This window comes from Benincasa hispida, chromosome 5 (assembly GCF_009727055.1).
Source record: "Benincasa hispida cultivar B227 chromosome 5, ASM972705v1, whole genome shotgun sequence".
Lineage (NCBI taxonomy): Eukaryota > Viridiplantae > Streptophyta > Magnoliopsida > Cucurbitales > Cucurbitaceae > Benincasa > Benincasa hispida.
In genome coordinates, this window is record NC_052353.1 from 57,857,656 (window position 1) to 57,878,250 (window position 20,595).

Below are 20,595 nucleotides of genomic sequence, written 5' to 3' on the forward strand. Positions count from 1 at the left end.
TTTTTTTTTTTTTTTTTTTGCTAGCTTTTGTAGAAAATTTGATATATACTGTGGTATATGTATTCGTTTATTTGATATAAACGAGAGTGTTTTTTTTTAGACTTCATGTATTATAATATATATATATATATATTGTGGTGTAAATAAAATTATTGAAGATTTATATACTGTGGCATATTTCATTTATTGGTTTATACTGTGATTTATATCAAACATTGAGTTAATCTCTAATTTATAATCTGTAGTATATTTCATATATTGGTTAGAATATTTTCAAATACCTAACAAAATGTTCTAAGGTATATTTAAAATAACCATGAATCCATCAAAATATTCTAAGATATATTTAAAAAAAAAAAAAAAAAAAAAAAAAAACCAATAAGCTGATACGTGAAAACCAACATAAATAGAAAACAAGATTTCATTAAATGCATTTTTTCCAAATTGAAAAATAAAAAAAATTACAATAAATGCATTCTCTCTCCAATTAATAAATGAGAAAAAAATATATATCAAATGCATTATCTTTCTATATAATAAACGTATTTCCTCTCCCTATCACCAAGTAGCTTCAAAAATAAGAAAAAAAATATATAAAATTTGGATATAAATGAATGAAAAATGTATGATTGTCCAAAATTAACCCTAATAATCATCTTTGAAAAAAAAAATCAAATTTTAAGACATTTATGAAATATAGGGTTTAGTCTTCTATGTAGAAACCCAAAAAAAAAAGACCCAATATATCCCCCTTCATGCATCTAGAAGCAGATACGCGTATCTGAAAATAAAAATAAATAAATAAATATATACTTTAAATCACATATCAGACATTATTTGCCATGTATCTAGATGTATCTATATCTGATACCAATTCTCTATACATTAGAAGTATTTGTGCTTCCCAAATAGTTTGTCAACATACATTTAGAATGATTACCTTCATGACGAATTGAACCATTGTAAGTTGATGATGATATATTGAAAAATTAATATTTCTAAAACAAATGAATAAAAATTCAAATTAAGTTCACGAATAATAATAAGTGCATGATCATTCATTGACTACTAAATTTGATATAATTAATGATAGTTGATATATCTTTTTTAAGCACAAATGATATTTGATATATCAATGGTATAATTAACCGATATATTAAATATTAAGTATAAATTATATGAATTGACTAGTATATCAAATATAAAGCATATCTAATATTATAAACATAAAGTATATATCATATATATTCTTGATATACATACTGATTAAAAAAAAGTAAAATTGGAATAATAAAAAGCAAAAATTAGCTCTAATACTTTTTTTGGTTGTTATATTTTTAAATTTCTGAAAATCATTTACTAAATTTATAAGTTTTATGATTTTTTTTTTCTATTGTTGCAACTGCAAACACTATATTTCAAAAAATAACCTTTTTAGAATGACTCTAAAGGGTTTTATACTCTTTCTTTCTTATTCCTTTTTTTTTTTTTAGTCTTCATCCTAAATTCTTTTTTCCTTTCACAAAGTTCTAATTATAGGCGATGATTAGTGTCGATTTTTCTCTCTCTTTTTTTAAACATAGTAAATAATAATAATTTAATATTTTTTCAAGAAAATTATCACGTGACAATTTTACATAAGAAAACTGACTCACAAAAATATAGAGGCATTCGATAGGACCTAACTTTCTTCTTTAGTAATTGAATCAAAACTCATATATCTCAATTTATTTTCTTACCATCATATTTTCTATTAATTAAATCGAAATATCGGATCAAAATGAACATAAGTAGTGGACATCAAGTATGTATGAGTGCAGTTTTCAGAAAGAAAAAAAAAATGGAATGGCATATTAAACCCAGCAACCGGAAAAAACTGCTAAAAGCCATTCCTCTTCTCTAATGAGGCTCTTCTTCAAACGCCATTGGAGTAGTTTTACCTCTCAAAATCTCAAAAATTCTAGTCACCCATTAAACAAACAGTCTCAAATCCTCCAATTTTGTAGGTCCGGCTTACTCCACGACGCGCTACACATCCTAAACTCCATTGATTTGTTCAATTCTATCACCAACAAACCAATTGTCTACGCTTCTCTCTTACAAACCTGCACCAAGGTTGCTTCCTTCAGCCATGGCTGTCAAATTCACGCCCAGGTTGTTAAATCTGGCCTCGAGACTGACCGCTTTGTTGGGAATAGCTTACTTTCTCTTTACTTTAAATTGGGTTCAGATCTTCTGCTGACTCGAAGAGTATTTGATGGTCTTTTTGTCAAGGATGTAGTGTCTTGGACATCCATGATTACGGGCTACGTTCGAGAAGGTAAATCTGGAAATGCAATTGAATTGTTTTGGGATATGTTGGATTGGGGAATTCAGCCGAATAGTTTTACTTTATCTGCTGTGATCAAGGCCTGCTCGGAGATTGGGAATTTGGTACTTGGGAAATGCTTTCATGGGGTTGTAATAAGGCATGGATTTGATTCAAATCATGTCATTGTGAGTTCTTTGATTGACATGTACGGGAGAAACTATGTGTCAAGTGATGCACGCCAACTGTTTGATGAATTGCTTGAACCAGATGCAATATGTTGGACATCGGTGATTTCAGCATTTACAAGGAATGATTTGTATGAGGAAGCATTGGGGTTCTTTTACTTTATGCAAAGAGCTTACAGGTTGTCTCCTGATGGTTATACATTTGGAACTGTATTGACTGCATGTGGAAACTTGGGGAGGTTGAGGCAAGGTGAAGAGGTCCATGCTAAGGTGATTGCATATGGGCTTGGTGGGAATGTGGTGGTTGAGAGTAGTTTGGTGGATATGTATGGAAAATGTGGAGCAGTTGAGAAGTCTCGACGCGTATTCGATAGGATGTCGAAGAGGAATTCGGTTTCATGGTCTGCTTTGCTTGGAGTTTATTGCCAAAATGGTGACTTTGAAAAGGTTGTAAATCTATTCAGGGAGATGAAGGAGGTTGACCTCTACAGTTTTGGGACGGTTATTCGTGCGTGTGCCGGATTGGCAGCTGTAACGCAAGGGAAGGAGGTTCACTGTCAGTATGTAAGAAAGGGTGGATGGAGAGATGTCATTGTAGAATCAGCTTTGGTCGACTTATATGCAAAATGTGGTTGTATTGATTTTGCGTATAGAATCTTTGAGCAGATGCCAACAAGAAACTTGATCACATGGAATTCAATGATTGGAGGTCTTGCTCAGAATGGAAGAGGTGGAATTGCTATTCAAATCTTTGAAGAGATGATTAAGGAAGGGATCAAGCCTGATTATATCAGTTTTATTGGTGTCCTTTTTGCTTGTAGTCATACAGGTTTGGTCGATCAAGGGCGACATTACTTTGCTCTAATGACTGGGGAATATGGAATTAAACCAGGAGTTGAGCATTATAATTGCATGGTTGATCTTCTAGGCCGTGCCGGGCTGCTAGAAGAAGCTGAAAACTTGATAGAAAATGCAGACTGTAGAAATAATTCGTCTCTTTGGCAGGTTCTTCTAGGAGCTTGCACTACATGTACAAACTCTGCTACTGCAGAACGTATAGCCAAGAAGATGATGGAGCTTGAGCCTCAACACCATTTAAGTTATGTTCTGTTGGCTAATGTGTACAGAGCAGTAGGGCGATGGGATGACGCTTTAAAGATTCGAAATTTAATGAAAAACCGACAGGTGAAGAAGATGCCGGGTCAGAGCTGGATGTAGAGAGGCAAAACATCAAGGTTATGAGCTTCATATCGTAACCCAAATTCAAGATTGATGATGGCTTGGCATTGATTATCAAAATATCAGGTCAGTCTATTGTCTTTTTGATCTTCCAAGATGAAGAACTACAGCCATGAGAAGGCACTGAACATGTCAATGATCTACCAACCTGGTTAAAAAGGTCATTTAGAGAGTGTTCGTGAATTTTCCATGGAGATATTCCGTTAGTTAGACTGGAGATGAAGTGATTAACTTGCCGGGCATGAACATCATGAAATTGAGTATTTTATTTTGATTTTTTTTTTCTTTTTTCCCCTCTGGAAAAGCTAACTTATTTATTTGCTACATGTGTTTCTTACCGATGTTTACATCTCTATTCCAATAGAAATAAATTGCCTTCACATAGCTTTGTTTGTGGTAATTGGAAAGTAGTGTACTTTTTTTCAAAGTCACGTTCAAATCCTCAAACTATTTGGGCAAAATTTCATCGAAAAAGTCCAAAAAAAAGTTGATAGTTTGGCTATAGAATAAAAGAGTTAAATTTTTTATTCCAATCTCAATAGTTAGATAGAGAAAGACCATTTCGGTGAATTCTCTAAAAAAGTACTACATATGATAGATGAAAACATTTGGGAATTATTTCTAACTCTTTCTCACTTGAACGCAATGGTTTAGAATAATCTTTGATCTCAAACCATACTCTGCTAACAATGTTAATAACATCCACTTATTGTGGTTTAAGAAATCTACCAGTGTGGAAAAAAATAGGCATTTTTTTTTTAATTTTGTAGTAATGATTTAAAAATGGATAATTATTTTAAATGGTAAAACTATTGAAAATATTTTTAAACATAATAAAATACCACTGTGTATCATTGATAGACACTAATAAACATCGATAAAAACAGATAGATGTCTATCAACGTCTATCATTGATAAATAATGACATTTTGCTATATATGTAAATAAGTTAATCCATGTTACTATATTTGAAAACTAACTCATTAAAAAAAATTATACTCAAACGATAGTTATAAGTACTGCAGAGTAATTGTGAAAATGGAACACTTCAAGAAAAGTAAAGAAAGGATCAAGTGGAAAAAAATTTGTTGTGCCTGCTAAATTTCCTCTGGTTTTTGGCTAAGACAGTTTAATGAATTAATACGAAAATAACACGATAAGCAACCTCACTATATGAAAACTGATGTAATGAAAGTGATCAAAATAATGGGTTTTCCTTACACACACACTCTCTCTCTGTGTTCAGGTATGGGGTGGGAGATGGAGTTGATCTTTGAACCTCCACAGCATTTATAAACCATGTTTGAATGTTCATATCAAAAAGTTGCCCTCAGAGTTCCCATGGCGGCTTCACGTTTCATTTCTGCAGCCTTACCGCTACCTCGAAAATACATGTAAACTTGCTGCAAATTGGATGCATTAAGTTTTTCAGTGAGAATCAAAACAAATTGAAGGGCATATGAAGAAGATGTTATATTTCTATATGAGATACACACCTGGATAACCCATATGCTGATTAGTGATTCAATGCAGAAGAATGCAAAACCAATGAAGTAGAATATCTGTGAGAAGTTTCATTACTCATAAGCAGCAGTTTTCAAACCGAAATAAATATATACAAACTGACAGTAAAATATCAAATAATAACTGACTTGGTTACTTTTATTGAATGGATATTTGATAGTAGACATTTTTTTTTTTTTTGGACAATATGAGGAACAGGAGAATCAAACCTACAACATCGAGGTGGATAACTTGATAGTACAAACACTATGCCACTTGAGCTACACGCATTTTAGCCACAGTAGAAACATTCTTATGCTTAAAAGCAAAAACCAATCTTTCTTAAACCTAGAGTCAAGAGGTTAAAAAAGATGGCCAAGTTCTTTACTACAATTAAAGCTTTTAATCAGATTTGATCCAGGGGTTCAGAAGTAAAATCAAGCCATGTACTAGCATTCGAACTTTTAATATAGGATTTAAAACTTACAAATCATTTTTCTTATGTTGCAGCTCAAGAGATTGGTTATAATTTAGAATACCTATTTTAGTTGATCTTGGTATATAATAGATAGCATTTCATAACATAGACACAAAATGCAAACTCGAGTAGAACTTACCCCAACCAAAGCATTACTACTCAACAGGTCTATAGCAGGTAAGATCCCTCTGGAAAAAATATCAAACAAACATCAACTTCTCTCAAGAAAATTACGAAAGAACATTATTTGCTCAGCAAGTCTAACCCTTTATTTTCATACAAGGAGATCAAAACTTACGTAAGAGATTTTCCCTTAAAAATAATGGGAGGAGCAACTGCAGAAAAGACGCAGAAGCCAATATGAATCTGGAAGAAGAAATTTGTTAACTTGAGTACAAAGCAAAACATCTTCAAAGTTGGAAAAGTAACTGAAATATGAAGTTGTGAGGTTACCAGGTAAACTAGGAAAAACCACCCAAACTTCAGAGCACTATCGGTCCTGTATATGTTGATAATCTAACTTGTTATAAGTGTCACCATCATGGATAAACCAATCAAATCAATATGAAGATGACTGAAACACGAGAACTTGTGTACATATCTTATATGCGAAGATGACCAAGTATGAGATCAATGTGCGTGTGTTTTCCAGACTCATACTGAAATAATATTTTTAAAACTATAAGGGCCAAATCATGGTGTTTTAAATGTGACACCAAATAGAACTATATCTCAAAATCAACTGAACGAGTACTTTCCTCCAATAAGTTAATTGAATATTACCTATTCATTGGCTCCACACCAATAGACCAACTTCTTTAACTTTGAACAAACAAATGTTCCTTCTCTCCATAGAAACAACACGCTCTCTGGCCTAATTTAGTACATATCTCAAGGTATCTTCCTATCAGTAATCACATAATATAGGTTCTTGCAGCTTCCTCGACTCATATAAGGGTCATATTAATATCTCCAACGAACAAATCACAAGTACAATAAAAATTTAGAGCTGTGATTTGGGGGGATTCTTCTTTCATGGCAGAGAGAGAAAAGACAGTTCCATTAAGTTATACCTGGTAGCACGATAGAGAGGACGATACCACCCAACATATGCTCCAGGTACACCTGATATGAAGTAGATAATCGCAAGAAACCATATTGTTGGACCTACATGAGGAATAACTATTACTAACAAACCAATGAAAACAAGAGATTTTCAAGGACGACGAGCATATAAAGAATGGGATCAACTTACCTTCACCTTCGATCCAAGCAGTCGTAACTGCTACAATGTTCCAGAAAAGGCACACAACCAAACCTAAACAATAAATAAATTCAATACAATGTACAGCAAACCGTCATAACTGATTCACATAGAACAGAAGGAAACTGCATAAGAATTAGCAACATGAACCACGTTATAAAAAGTAAACCATTCCTAAAGATGGAAAGTGCTACGTATTTGGAATTCACCCTTTAGTGTATGGTGAGGACTGAGGGCTGAGGAGGGAAAGGGAAGGGTGCTCCAGGATAGTGTAGTGTGGAATGAGGACAGAACGATAAATGTAAGCATGCCTTTCATCTACAGGTCCACTAGAGACATAGAAGACTATTCTTTTCTCTACTGGATCATCAAAAAGATGCTTCCTTCACCGACCAATTTAACTAATCACTAATCAATACTGCCAAACAGCACTAATATTTTTCTTCCATTACATAATTATTAGAAATACTGATTATTTAAAAGAACTCAGAATTGACTATTTTGAGAAAATCAAGTCTAATGTTGGTTGTAAGGGTCTATCACAAGTTGTTCAAGGTTTGAAGATAAATTTGTTACAATAAAATATCGTGGGCCAGGAGATGCTCTAATTAAGCTGGAGGACCTTGATGCCTCAGTTCTAGTTCACATGCCAAACAGAAACCTCAACTGCAAATGCATCCACGTGAGGGGAAAAAAATGACATTCAGATAGAATAAATATAAAAAACCATAATATTGGGAAATGGTTTGATAGATAACATGAGATCACCATAATTAAGGTTTTACTTGCCATTTAAATTTCAGCTTTTAACATTACTGTAATATAAAGTTAGCCAAACTATCATCAGACGCCAGCAAGCAAATAACATCTGAACTTTCATGATTGAGCATCACGTCCACTCACCCAACAATGTTGTGAAGGCAACATACTGAATGTTTTGTAGATGGATCGGTATTTCATTTGCAATATCATGATGTATAAGGGGAAAAAATGGTGGCCAATTTTTCTCCTCTATGATAATTCCAGCTGCCAAAATTAATAGACAAGTTTTATAATAGATAGGGAAGAATTACGATTTGCTTGTTTCCTATTGCAACCAAAAAATTATATATACCTCTTGCAATGGCATCTTCCCTCCGTTTTAATTCCTGAGCATCAATTAAGTGGCAAAGTCATTTATCAAAGAAATCATTCTTTAAAACACAACGGATCAGTTAGCTCATCTTACCCTTACAAATCATACTTAAATTTGATTGGATGAGAAAGAATGGCCAATGGTCATTTCGTAAGTCAAATTTTAGTGAACTGATAATTATCGTTTGACAAGTAGTCAATTAGGACAAGCCACAATTTGAAAGACTACTGACATAAAATATGTTCTCTGGATGTAGGATTTTGTGATGCATACGCCACGAAGTAAAGAAATTACCTGTTCCCTCTTCTTTAATTCAGCTTCTTTAGCTTGAAGCTCCTTCTCCTTAGCTTTTAAATCCTAAAAGTTCAGAGGAAAAGTAAAGAAAGAGATTCCATTTCCACTGATAACGTTTGAAATGGTCAAAAAAATCCATAAGGAAACAAGTATGCAATGCACCTTAGAATTATCCAGAGGAATGTCAATTGTTGCACCACGATCATAAGTTTCAGGGGGAAGAGGTGAAAGCCTTGAGTTTGCAGGTGGAACACTTCCAACTCCAGGATTCTAGATATAAAGAAAACAGTAAATTGGAAGGAAGAACGATATTGGTTGTACAATCATGAAAAAATTAAGTTAAAACTCCTGGAATGAACAAACTCAGCAACACAACATTGCATTACCGCATTATACAAACATATCAAAATGCTTAGATGAAGATCATAGAACTCAAACTGACAAACTCTCTTAAAAATAGGGAAAGAGGCAAGCATTTCACTTATCATTACAAATCATTAATAGGCCATGATTATTCAATAAACTAAGAATGATTACAAAATTAATCGGTCATATTAAGCTCTCCTAAATCCCATTCCGAGAAAACAAATCACAGCTGTTCAAACACCACAAAATTTCACAATAATCACATTTACTACGTATAACCATCAGAAAATAGCGCACATGCACGGAAAATATTAGAAAAATGAACAAACAAAGCCCAAAGGGAGTTTAAATTTAATTTAATTTTAATTCATTTCATCTATATCCTCCATAGACGAACTTATTTAACAAACATCAATATAACAACGAAGTGAAAGACCACTAACAGATCTGAGAGTCCATTGTACCAAAGAGAAAACCATAAACAACTCATTAAGACGACGGAATGAAACAAAAAAAACATTCGAGAAATGAAAAATGTTCATTAGATAATAGATAGATCGACAAAATACAAAAACCAGAAACCAGAAACTGCAATATGTAATCTGAATGTAACAAGAACAAAAGCGGAGGAAGAGGGAGAGAACATACAGAAAAGGGATTGACGTCTTCGTCGAAAGGATTGGAATCGTACCGACTCATTAGGAAGATTTAGATGTGTTGTGTGAAGAGAAAATAGAAAGTAATGAAGGAATGGGATTAAAATCAGAGCTTTCTCACAGAAAATGTAGATTCAGGAAGAAGAAGAAGGAAAGAACAGAGAATGAATCTCGAAATTACTCTCTTTTTTTTTCTTTTTTTGTTTTTGGGTTTGCTTTTTTGATTGGTTTTGGTTTTTGGTTTTGGCTTTTTGGCTTTCGGTGTGTTGTTCTGTTTCTGTTTGTTATCCCAACAAAAACTGAAGCGAAAAATGTTGGCGCGTGAAAGAGTTTTAATGTAATTAAAAGTTATTAACACACCTCAGTATGTTAATCTCTGATTAGTGATTTACTGGGACCCACCCCCAAAAAGGGCTTCCTGGTAATTAAACTACTTTTCTTCAGACAAATTACATTATGGGTTGTAAATTGTAATGTAATTATAATTTTCTTCTCAAATAATTTGGTGTTTGGAATTTCAACTTGATTTCAATTTCATCTTATAATTTTAAAACTTCGATTAAAACTCTATAATTAGACTTAATTTCAATTTTTTCCTTAAGATTTAGTTTAACTCTATACCCATCAATACGTTGATATATCCGTAAATCAAAGGGTTCAACATCTATATTAAATATTCATAGATATATATCTTATCTTTTATGAATACTCATAAAACATAAAAAGCACGATAGTTGTAGGGATAAATGATCAAATCTTTAATCTCAAGAAACACTAAACAAAAAAAAAACACTTTTAATAACACAAAAAACCATCTTGAAAAGCAAAAAATGTAGCTGAGACTACAATGGTATCTTGAAGCACGCACTATGTCTATAAGCACCGTAGTAGTCGCATAGTGATAAATTTTAACGACGTATTGACCAAACACCGCTAAAACCAATTTTTACCAGGTAACCGCAAAACAATTAGCGAAGATTTTACTATGTAAGCTCTGATATAATATGAATTATCTATCATTTTTATAATAATTTTTAAATAATATTTTAAGATGTCAAAGTTATTAGATAGTTACTAATTCTTGCTATAAAAAATGACATTTAAGAACTATTTGGAATAAATTTTCAAGTGTGTAAAAACTTTTCTTTTAACACTTGAAAATAATTCTTACCATAAAAAATAGACATTTAGAAATTATTTGGAACAAGTTTTCAAGTGCTTAAAACATTTTTTAACACTTGAAAATCCATTAAAAACTTTCAAATACTCCCATAGTTATAAAAATTTGAAGGGATTGAATAGAAAACAATCAAGAGAAATCTGTCATCAAACACATTGCTAAGTTTGTGCGAACAACTTTAAGAACATCTGAGAACCTGCCCGCACGTTGTAATTCACCAAAACATATCTGATAAGAAATATATTTTTCATTATTAAGAATCATAAGGTAACTAAACAATGGAAAAGACACCAACAATGGGTTAGCATATATTTCTTCAGAATACACATCACTATCTAGTTTAATAAACAATGGAATGATTACAGATTACAAATGATTCACCACAAGAATTGGAGCTCTGTTGCTACAAAAGTGTTGTCTTTAGACAAAGCAAAAGGAAGAAGACGAATGACTTGCGAGTTTGGTTTGCAAAACTTGAGCATGTTAACATTGGACGCTCGAAGATCTTCCCATCGTCTTCTATGAGAAATATGGCAGATTTTTCAGGAGTTATTTTCTTCTTAGCTCAATGGATTGGCTAACTCTAATAAAAAAATGCATATCAATCTTCACTTGAACCACTGCCACGTGGTTCTCTCCTTATCATGTTGAGCAAGTCCTGAACAACCGACGACATTGGTGGCCGGAATTCAGGCTCCGACTGCAAAAATATATTAAGGTTTGGTAAAGATTATCGATTTGTGGTGGATGGAAAAATCAACATCTATGTTAGAAGGGTACAATCTAACTCCTCAAGGTTGGAGCATGAAGCGATTATAATGGTTAAGATACTATTTGGCAAATTAATAGTAGTAAATGAAGAACAATATTTTCCAACACCAATGTCATGAAGTTGCTCACCTGAACACATTTTGATATGATATCGGCAAAGTAAGATAAGGATTTGGCAGGGTATCGACCATTGAGTGAAGGATCAACCATGCTTGTCAATGCCTCTATGTCGTGAAGCTGCGGAATCGCCCATCTAACTAGAAACTGTTCACCTCGGGTCCTTGTTCTATCCAAACAGTGGAAAAAGACGATGAATATACTAGAAATGTCCCAGAGATGGTCCAGAATGTTCTTTCAACCACTTACCTGTCATAAGACATCCGGCCAGTTAGCAGTTCCAGCATAACCACACCGAAGCTGTAAACGTCACTCTCAAGTGTATAAACTCCTGATTCAAATTCTGGTGCTCCGTAACCATATGCTGTTAGAAGCTGACCAGATAGCTGGAAACATAATTTAAGTGTCAAAATAATTTAAGCTTGCAAACATAAATTTCAGGTTCTATAGCATAGTTACATTCACAAATAGAGGAACTCGATTATGAGAAGGTTAAAGGTTATGGCTTGCCTGACTAACAGCTCCTTTTGATATTAATGGAGCCAACCCACAATCTGAAACACGCACTGAAAGATCATCATCAAGTAGGACATTCGCAGACTTGAAATTCCTATGAATAACAGGTGGCTGACAGACCTCATGCAGATACCTCCAAACAAAAGATGAAAACCAAATGAATACAAAAGTATACACATTTTCCCTTTACAGTTCAGATTGGCTTGTTGATCAGTTGAGAATAATTAAAAAGAAGATGAAAATATCCATAGTTACCCCCCATTCAAAACTTATTAGCCAATTCAAGAAGGATAACTAGTTTTCCCAGTTACACTTACTCCATGATTACCCAAAACCTCCCTTACATTGGCCCCATGTTACTCAAAAAGGCTCTTTCAGTCACTTCCAAGCTCCAACTTTAACTCTCAACTTATGGACTAGCCCTTTTAAAGTTATTCCCAGCCCAAAGAAACAACACCTTTATCAGATATATATTTTATGCCGGAAAGGTACAAGGGTTGACTAAATTGAAAAGATCATGCAATTTACTTATACCTAAATTACATTTGGGTTTTAGTCCAATTTTATGGTGCCGTGACAGGGGCCTACAGTACTAATTATGGCAGAGGTCTACTCAAATGAAAAGAGTTCTGAAAACATGATATAGTTTAGAAGGATTAATGGGATGACAGACCCAGTCACAATCTACTAAAGGGAAGAGATCGTACTAACAGTGAGGAAAAAAGAATCATGAGATCGCACTAACAGTGAGGAAAAAAGGTATAGGTCAGCCTGGTTTGGCTGGCTCTAGACATTATAGGTTTTGTTGATCCTCGTGCAAAGAATAAATCAGAGTCCCTTAAGAAACTTCTACCATGTAAAGAAACATCAACGCCCCTCCTCGTATACATGAAGAGCCAGAGTTCTAATAGAAAGCTCTAGTGCTTTAAGAAAAAATAGAAGCCTGAAATGACCCAAAATGCCCACCTACAGCTTTCACTCTCTCAATATACGTTCTGTTAGTGAATAAAAACTTTGTAACCTAAAAGAGAACAAGAAAACCATATTTTTGTGATAATGGAAACCAAAACTTTTTTCCTCCTCTGGAAACAAGGCAAGCAAAGAAGACTAGGCGGTAATAAGTCTAATTTCCAACAAAAATCTTATGGCGGTAGATTGATATTTTAAGCACTTGCACTAAAAAGGCATGGATAAACTCAGAATAAGGCTAGATCACAAGACTTTATTGCTTAATAGCTGAACTGCACAACTAATAACGTAAAAGAACTACCTAAATATTTTGTTTCAAGTAACATAAACATTGAGAACCTCAATACCAAATATTGATCATGCAAATTGAAAAAGATTAAGCCGAGCAGCTTAAAAGGTTAAGAAATTCAGGAAGGGGAGGCCACAACTGATGGCTTAAATTGCTTCATAGGGAGAGAAGAAAGTCAGTGACAAAGTTCAAACTTGCATGAAAGAGGTCATATGAATAGTTTACTTACTCCAAGGCTCTTGCAGCCCCAAGAGCCATTTTAATGCGGGCATTCCACGTAAGTTTCTTTCTGAACTCTTCGTCTGAGTGCAGTGCATCTTGCAATGTTCCACCACTGCAATACTCATAGATCAGAAGCCTTTCACCATGTTCCGCACAGTAACCACTGAGCTCAACCACATTAGCATGCCGGATTCTATCGATATTATTGACTAACTCAAGAAATTCATCATCCTTTTGCTGACTGAATGCTCTCTTATCCAGTTTCTTGACGGCCAGTAACTTGAACATTAGAATGGTTAAATGTTAGTTTTAAGGTCATTAAAACTTAGACAACATAGCAATGTAAATCAATAAGGAGAAAACGAGGTTGGGATTATCAAATTGTTTGCTAAATTGGGATCAGCAAAATAGCTGTTCACAATAACCCTAGACAGTCAATCATATATAGAGACAGTGCCACCAGACTTGCTTTGTCCTCGTTTGCCTGTCAAAGCTCACTCTCCGTAACTTCCATAATCAAGAAGGGAAATACAAAAAGAGGGGGAGATGAGGTATCCCCACACACCAACTGGTTACAACTAATTTAAAAAATAATAATATTATTAAAAACCCCTCTGTGCTTGACATTTTTTTTCTTTTCTGGCATTTGGAAATAGATGTGTGTTGATTATCCTTGAAAGTGCATCGCATAACTTTAAATTATAGAATGTGAATTCAAGAAAGTAGGGGCCTTCTTTTAGCAACATGATATGCCTATTGAAATATTTTGCACAGTTTGCTGCACTAGGTTTATAATCAACAGCTACTAACAAGCTAGATTAAGCGGCTGTTTGGTGGCCAAATAAAACTAATCAATACATTATACACTTGTTCACATCCTAGCCAATGAAAACTAAGTCTTATCCCTCAACCTGAGCATGGTTGATATTAAAATATCTTTAATTCTCACTCTAAATACATACTTCATTTGCTGACCACATGATAGAATCGAAATCAGCAGAAATAAAAATCAGTAAAATTAATGACAGACGGGAAGAATAGAACATCAAATGTTGCAAGAAAGAAACTACAGTAACATTATCGTTCAACAAAAAGGATTAGCAAAGAGTTAGAAACGAAATGACATTAATGATAGCAGTAAACTTACCTTCCCATTGGGAAGGTGTGCCCTATAAACATTCCCCAGCATTCCTTCTCCTAGAAGATTCTCTTGTGAAAAGCTGTTTGTATATTGCTGAAGGGACGCAATGGTAAAAGATTTTGCAAATGTTGAGGTAATTCTATGTTTAGTAAGAGGCTTCAAGGGAGGAACTTCGGCTGGAACAGTGGGCACAGCAGTGACCTCTTCAACAGGAGGGGGAGGAGGTGGTGGGGGGGAGGGGAAGGCATTTAGATAGACATCGGGTGGCTCAAATCTACTTCGTGATGATCCTTCTTTGGAATAGCGCTCATTCTTGGCATGTTTTTCTCTCTCTCTGTATGATCTTTTGGAACCTTCTGAACCTCTGTTTGAGTTTCCTGCTTCGGCCTTACAACTGGCTCTTTTGGAACTACTGATAATTTTTCACAATTCAGTTCATAATAAAGAACAAGTTCTTAGAAAAAAGATGTGCAAAATAGGATGTATTAACCTTTAGGTATCTGATCATTTGTAGGGTGCATAGCTCCCTGATTTCCAGCATTCTCTCTCTCACCCCTATAAGCACCTATCTGATGTCGCTTGGAAACACTATCACCTCTTCTTCTTCTGCATCTTGGCATAAAGAGCACACATGCCAAAACCAAAATTATGAATGACAAAACCACTGCAATTGTTATTAAAACAACCCTTTTAGTGCTTTTCTTATTTTTTCCAGAACTGGATTCCTCAGGTGCCGATGGTCCATCAGCCTGTTTCTTAGGTTTTTGTTGAGAAGATGGTGGTGCTCCAGAAACTGGAGGTGCTCCTGAAACTGGTGGTGCTGGTGCTGGCTTTGATGGTGGAGAAGGAGATACAGGAGGAGAGGTCGGAGAAACAGAAGAATTAAACAGGTTTCCATCCTTTCTGTGTCAGAGATAGTAATGTCAAAATGAGATCAGTTTACAGGAGACTTCCAGTAACAGCTTGGCGAAATACAGGAAAAAGTCCACACTGTTTTTATTATTGGGCAGTGAATGAAAGTATATCTTTGAAATGATAATTTTTTTTTCTAAACACTACGAATAATTGGATAGAATAATCCTTTATCATGTTCTATCCTTATGAAGAAGTGGTCATATTTATTAATGCTGAGCATAATTTTCTCAGAGCAAGCTTGTCAATCAATAAGATTTTATTCTCCCCATGGAAATCATTTCTATTAATCAAAGCAATACATATCCACTCAGGCCTCGTGTTTAAAATGGTCCAGTTTAAAACATGCAATAAAAGAGAAATAGTATCTCCTCCCTCCTACCTAAAATTAGGGATACTCAGCACCTTCTCAGGTATGGGTCCAGAAAAAAGGTTGTTCTCTATATTCCTGCTCAAACACAAAATATTTAGGAAGCAAGCAAAAGATAGCATACACCAGGCAGCTTTGAGATTTCCCAAAACTATCTATTAAGATGAATCCAATAGCTATCTAAAAACTAGAAGGAGAAAATAAATAAATAAAAAAAGAAGAAGTTGAGGCAAGTACAAGTCTTTCAGTGGAAGGTCTTGTAGAACATCAAGGGTCCCCGACAGCTGATTGTTCTGCAAATGCCTGCAAACTAAAAATAATTAATATATGAATGGAAAGATCGAGTTCGCATTGGACCAGAGCTACAAAACACTCACAGGGTGGTCAATGCCAATAAATTGCTTACTGATGGAGGCAGTGGCCCACTCAAGTTGTTATTGGATAAGTCTCTACAAAAGTACGGATTCACTCATCAAACCAAGAACTAAAGCATAAACATAAAAACTAAGAGATGGGACATACAAATTGACCAACTGAGAAATGGCTTGAAAGGAATCTGGTATTTGTCCACTTAATTTGTTATCATTCAACGACCTATAAGGTAGAAAAAAAAAACACAGGTGATACTCATAAGCCAAGAAACAAAATAATTACAATACTTCAACAAACTAAAAACACAAACAAGGAACACTGGCTTACATTGCTGTCAGTTGAATCAGAGATGATAATGAACTCGGGATGCTTCCCGTGAACTCATTAGCTGAAAGAAAACTGGGAAAGGTAAAGATGATTAAGTATTTTGCAATTCATGCACAATAGCAAAGCACTCAGCACTAGAGAATAGAAGCGTACAAGTTCTGCATGGTAACGGGTAAACTGGATGGTATACTTCCCCCTATATGATTGTTGCTTAAATCACTGCCAGCAAGCGTAGGTTGTATAAATGTCAGAAACTAACATAGCAAGAGAAGGAAAAGTAGCAAATGATTTTACATGCCATCTTGAATGTAGGTAAAGAGTTTCTTTCTTCTTTGTATAAAAGTCGAGAATAATGCATCTACTATTGCCAGACAACGTAATTATGTAGAATATTCAAGACAGAGAGAGAGAGAGGCAGCGAAATTTAATCAAACTGCAATAACTAGCAATGTAGCTATGAAATAAATATACAAGTAATGCAAGCTTTGGCAGGTCAGGATTTATAACATGCAAGAATAAGTCATTTGGAAAGGGAATATTTCAATCAATAATGCAGCCAAGAATTAGAGATAAGAACCCCTTAATTGATTAATACGTTCATATGCAGAGACATGCACAATTACTTACATTGTTTGGATTGAAGAAAACAATCCCAAGCTGTCACCAAGTTCACCTCCCAAATTAGCAGCATTAATGATTCTATATCATAAAGTTGTCAGTTAACTGTGTTTTGAGAAATACACAAAAAAAAAATATTCCAGAAAGGAAACTACTATACATTTTAATGATGCTCGAATCATTACACACAACACCCTGCCATGCATCTCCGCATGGGTCTTGCCCGATGCCCCATCCAGGAAGACTGGGGAGTCCAAGTGCAGTATGTAAGCTACTAATAGCAGAAACTATCAAGAAAAAAATAATGTGTATTATCAGCCATAGAGATCAACTCCATATAAAGACATCGGTAATTAAATCCACAAGGCAAGCAAGAATATACTGCTAGAAACCAGGTAAGAAGCACATATACAGATATGAGATACAAATACAAATACAACGATGCGGACACGGAAATGCGTCATTTTTTTAAACCTAGGACAAGTACACGGAAATAGACACATTTATTAAAATATATATCACTTTTATACAAGAAGAAAATTCAAAGTTAATGAGTTTATGTATTATATGCTTACAAAATCAGTCATATGTGTATTTCGCTCTTAAAATTTATAATTTTTGCCATAAATGCGTCTATTTAGTATACTTAACAAGTGTTCAATCCATGTCTAACAAATGTTTGACCTACTTTGACTTTGAACAACTAGTGTCTAACACATTATTATACTAACAAGTGTTCAATAGGTGTCCAACAGTATGCGGACACACTAAACAAACTAAGGTGTTAGTGCTTCTTAGAAAACCACCAACTCTAGAACAAATATAACAAAAGGGATCAATCTCTCTTCTTTCTTTTAATTTTTTGGGAAACAAAGCCTTCATTGAAGAAAACAAGGTAGGTACAAAAAACACAGCCCATCAAGAGGAGCCAAGCCAAGACTAACTTCACAAAAATTTATAACTTTTGGAAGATCGTCATTGAGTTGAAAACCAATTTGGATAAATAATGACAAAAGGCTCCTCTCCTAAAGGATGGCAGCACGATACGACATTGACAGAAATCCGGAAATACATTCACTCAGCATGACAATCAATGGCAATGGACAAACTCAATGAGCTTTAATAATGCGGCCAAAAGACAATACATAATACATCAATAACATCTCTAATTCGCATTGTTTTCTCGCATTTTCTTGCATCCAAGTGGCTGAAGCATATGACAAATTCACAAAACCAAAACGTTAAAATTAAAATGAAGCCTTACAATCCCCTGGATTCGTAATTCCGAAAAGAACTTGGGCTGCGCAGATCACGAATCCGACTAAAACCTGCACCCAGATCCTCAAATTGCCATTTCTCGAAGATCTCTTCCAACCCATTGATGCCAAACCCACCTCTATTTCTTATTACTGAAAAAACCCAACTCCCTCAAACATCCTCCAACCTGAAATCACCAACCAAAAAAGAGCAAAATAAAATCCACTGCAAAACGACGCTATTCAAGCTCAATATTCCATAAAACAAAGATTAAACACGATACCCAGAAAACCCAAGTCAGAAATCGAACACACAGCAGAGTCTCACCGACCAAAGGCGTAGGTTCAAAGTTCAAGAACTACTAAAAACCATTCAAATCTGAATCAATTAAGAAAATGGGTTTCCAGAAAAAGAAAAACAAAGTTGCAGTGAAGTTGGAGGAGCATGAAACTTAGCAAAATGCAGAACAAAATTAACGTTGGAAAGCGAACTACCGAGAGAGAAGAAAAAAAGCTGGAAGTAACTTTCTAAAAGCTTGAGTTCTTAATTATATTAAACATTAAAAACCCAAATGAAATGAAGATAGAAAGGAACTGGGATTCATTGAATCAAGAAAGAGAATTAGAACACGGCAAACTTCGATTCAACAAATTAAAACAAATGAAAACCTCTCAATTCAATTCAACTCAACTCAAATCCATTCAATTTAAGCTCAAATCTGTGAACACCCTGAATATGAAGCTGAAAAATTAAGTAAAAGGCAAAGTTGGAAACGTAGAAAAAATAGTACGGTAAAGGCCAGAATTTCTTTTAAACTTCGCTGCTTTTTCTCTCTCCTTTTCTTGGTTTTGGTCCGTGTTCTATTTCTCTCTCTAAAACTTTAAAAATAAAAATAAAATTTATATTAAAAAAATTCGGATTTAATGTGTGAGTGAGTATGAATTTACGAATGATGATTTGTCATGCATATCGTTTTTCAGATGAAGCATGTAGCGGCGTGATCACGCGCTCTAGGAGCGCGTGAGATATTTTCATACTTGCTTAAGAAGGGATGATGTTCTCTTCCACTTTGCTTTTTATTTTATCTCAATTTTCTAAATAGTATAATGTGGACTTTTTCTTTTTTCTTTTTCTTTTTAATTTTATTTCTTGTCTTCTTTTGGTCATTTTTCCATAATGAGATAATCATACAACAACGTTTTATGTTGTTTTGTTCATTTCATGAATGGCATTTTCTTTTTTCTCGAAAAGAAAAGGATCTATTTTTACTATAATTCTAGTCGGTGTATCGCTATATTTTAATTTGGAGATTGAGAAAGATCGTTAGAATTTTTATTTTGAGGTCACGTTTACTCTACTAAAAACGTAATAGATCAATGAAAATTTTTAAAAATAGGATCACATTTGATTATTTTTTGTGTTGTTTACTTATGTTCTACATTTGTATTAACACATGAGTCCACATCCAAATCTACAATGAAATAATGCAATCTGATTAATGAATAAAGAGTGCTCAATCCGATTGCACTTGAGAATTACGTCCTATCGTTATTGTTACCACTATAGTTACTATTACGACTACCATTATTGTTACTGTTACAGTTAAAATATTATCAATTTTGATACATATACTGTTATCGTTACTATCATCGTTACTGTTACCGCTTGACCCTCAGAGGTAGAGGTGAAGATAACGGGAACAGTAAATTTGACAAAATTCATAATTTTAAGTAAATGTGATCAAAATCAGTCTAATTACATTTGCGAAACTCATTACAATTAATCTATCGATGAAACTTCATTACGATTACACTAGTTTTTATTGCGGTTTGATAAACATGGTCTTAGTTCAATTTCTACTAATTTACCTACTAATTTTAGTAAAGAGTAAAAAAAAAATCAGAAACTTATTACCCTCGATACAATTAAATTTCATGTGAAATTAAAATTGATCATGCTAAGATGATGATTGAAAACTAGAAGAAATTTATAATTTTTTTTCGTTGAGGTTCAGTAAACTATTACTCTTATTTTATAGTATATTAAACATGTGCGAACATATATTGATAATCACTATATGAATATATATATATATATATGTAT

General features: G+C 34.1%; 3 protein-coding genes across 3 annotated transcripts; 1 reads left to right on the forward strand and 2 right to left on the reverse strand.

Moving 5' to 3' along the window:
• Positions 1–1,734: 1,734 nt before the first annotated feature.
• On the forward strand, positions 1,735–4,119 carry LOC120078045 (pentatricopeptide repeat-containing protein At1g03540). Its single transcript, XM_039032230.1, has one exon. The coding sequence runs from the start codon at positions 1,903–1,905 to the stop codon at positions 3,712–3,714; it is 1,812 nt and encodes a 603-aa protein (XP_038888158.1). The 5' UTR covers positions 1,735–1,902; the 3' UTR covers positions 3,715–4,119.
• A 687-nt stretch (positions 4,120–4,806) lies between these two features.
• Positions 4,807–9,726, reverse strand: LOC120078046 (secretory carrier-associated membrane protein 1-like). The gene is made up of 12 exons (XM_039032232.1): positions 9,424–9,726; positions 8,572–8,679; positions 8,410–8,472; positions 8,095–8,128; positions 7,884–8,006; positions 6,972–7,034; positions 6,790–6,883; positions 6,170–6,215; positions 6,015–6,082; positions 5,856–5,904; positions 5,232–5,297; positions 4,807–5,138 (listed from the first exon to the last, which is right to left on the reverse strand). The coding sequence occupies exons 1-12, from the start codon at positions 9,472–9,474 to the stop codon at positions 5,052–5,054; spliced, it is 852 nt and encodes a 283-aa protein (XP_038888160.1). The 5' UTR covers positions 9,475–9,726; the 3' UTR covers positions 4,807–5,051.
• Positions 9,727–10,892: 1,166 nt separating this feature from the next.
• Positions 10,893–19,317, reverse strand: LOC120077721 (protein STRUBBELIG-RECEPTOR FAMILY 3-like). The gene is given in 18 exon segments (XM_039031684.1): positions 10,893–11,311; positions 11,512–11,668; positions 11,749–11,885; positions 12,010–12,148; positions 13,503–13,774; positions 14,643–14,899; positions 14,902–15,048; positions 15,127–15,539; positions 15,931–15,996; positions 16,156–16,221; positions 16,296–16,367; positions 16,441–16,512; positions 16,618–16,689; positions 16,771–16,836; positions 17,245–17,316; positions 17,396–17,522; positions 18,500–18,679; positions 19,184–19,317. Coding segments are annotated over 17 exon segments (2,349 nt in total). The 5' UTR covers positions 18,615–18,679; positions 19,184–19,317; the 3' UTR covers positions 10,893–11,212.
• Between the last annotated feature and the right edge of the window lie 1,278 nt (positions 19,318–20,595).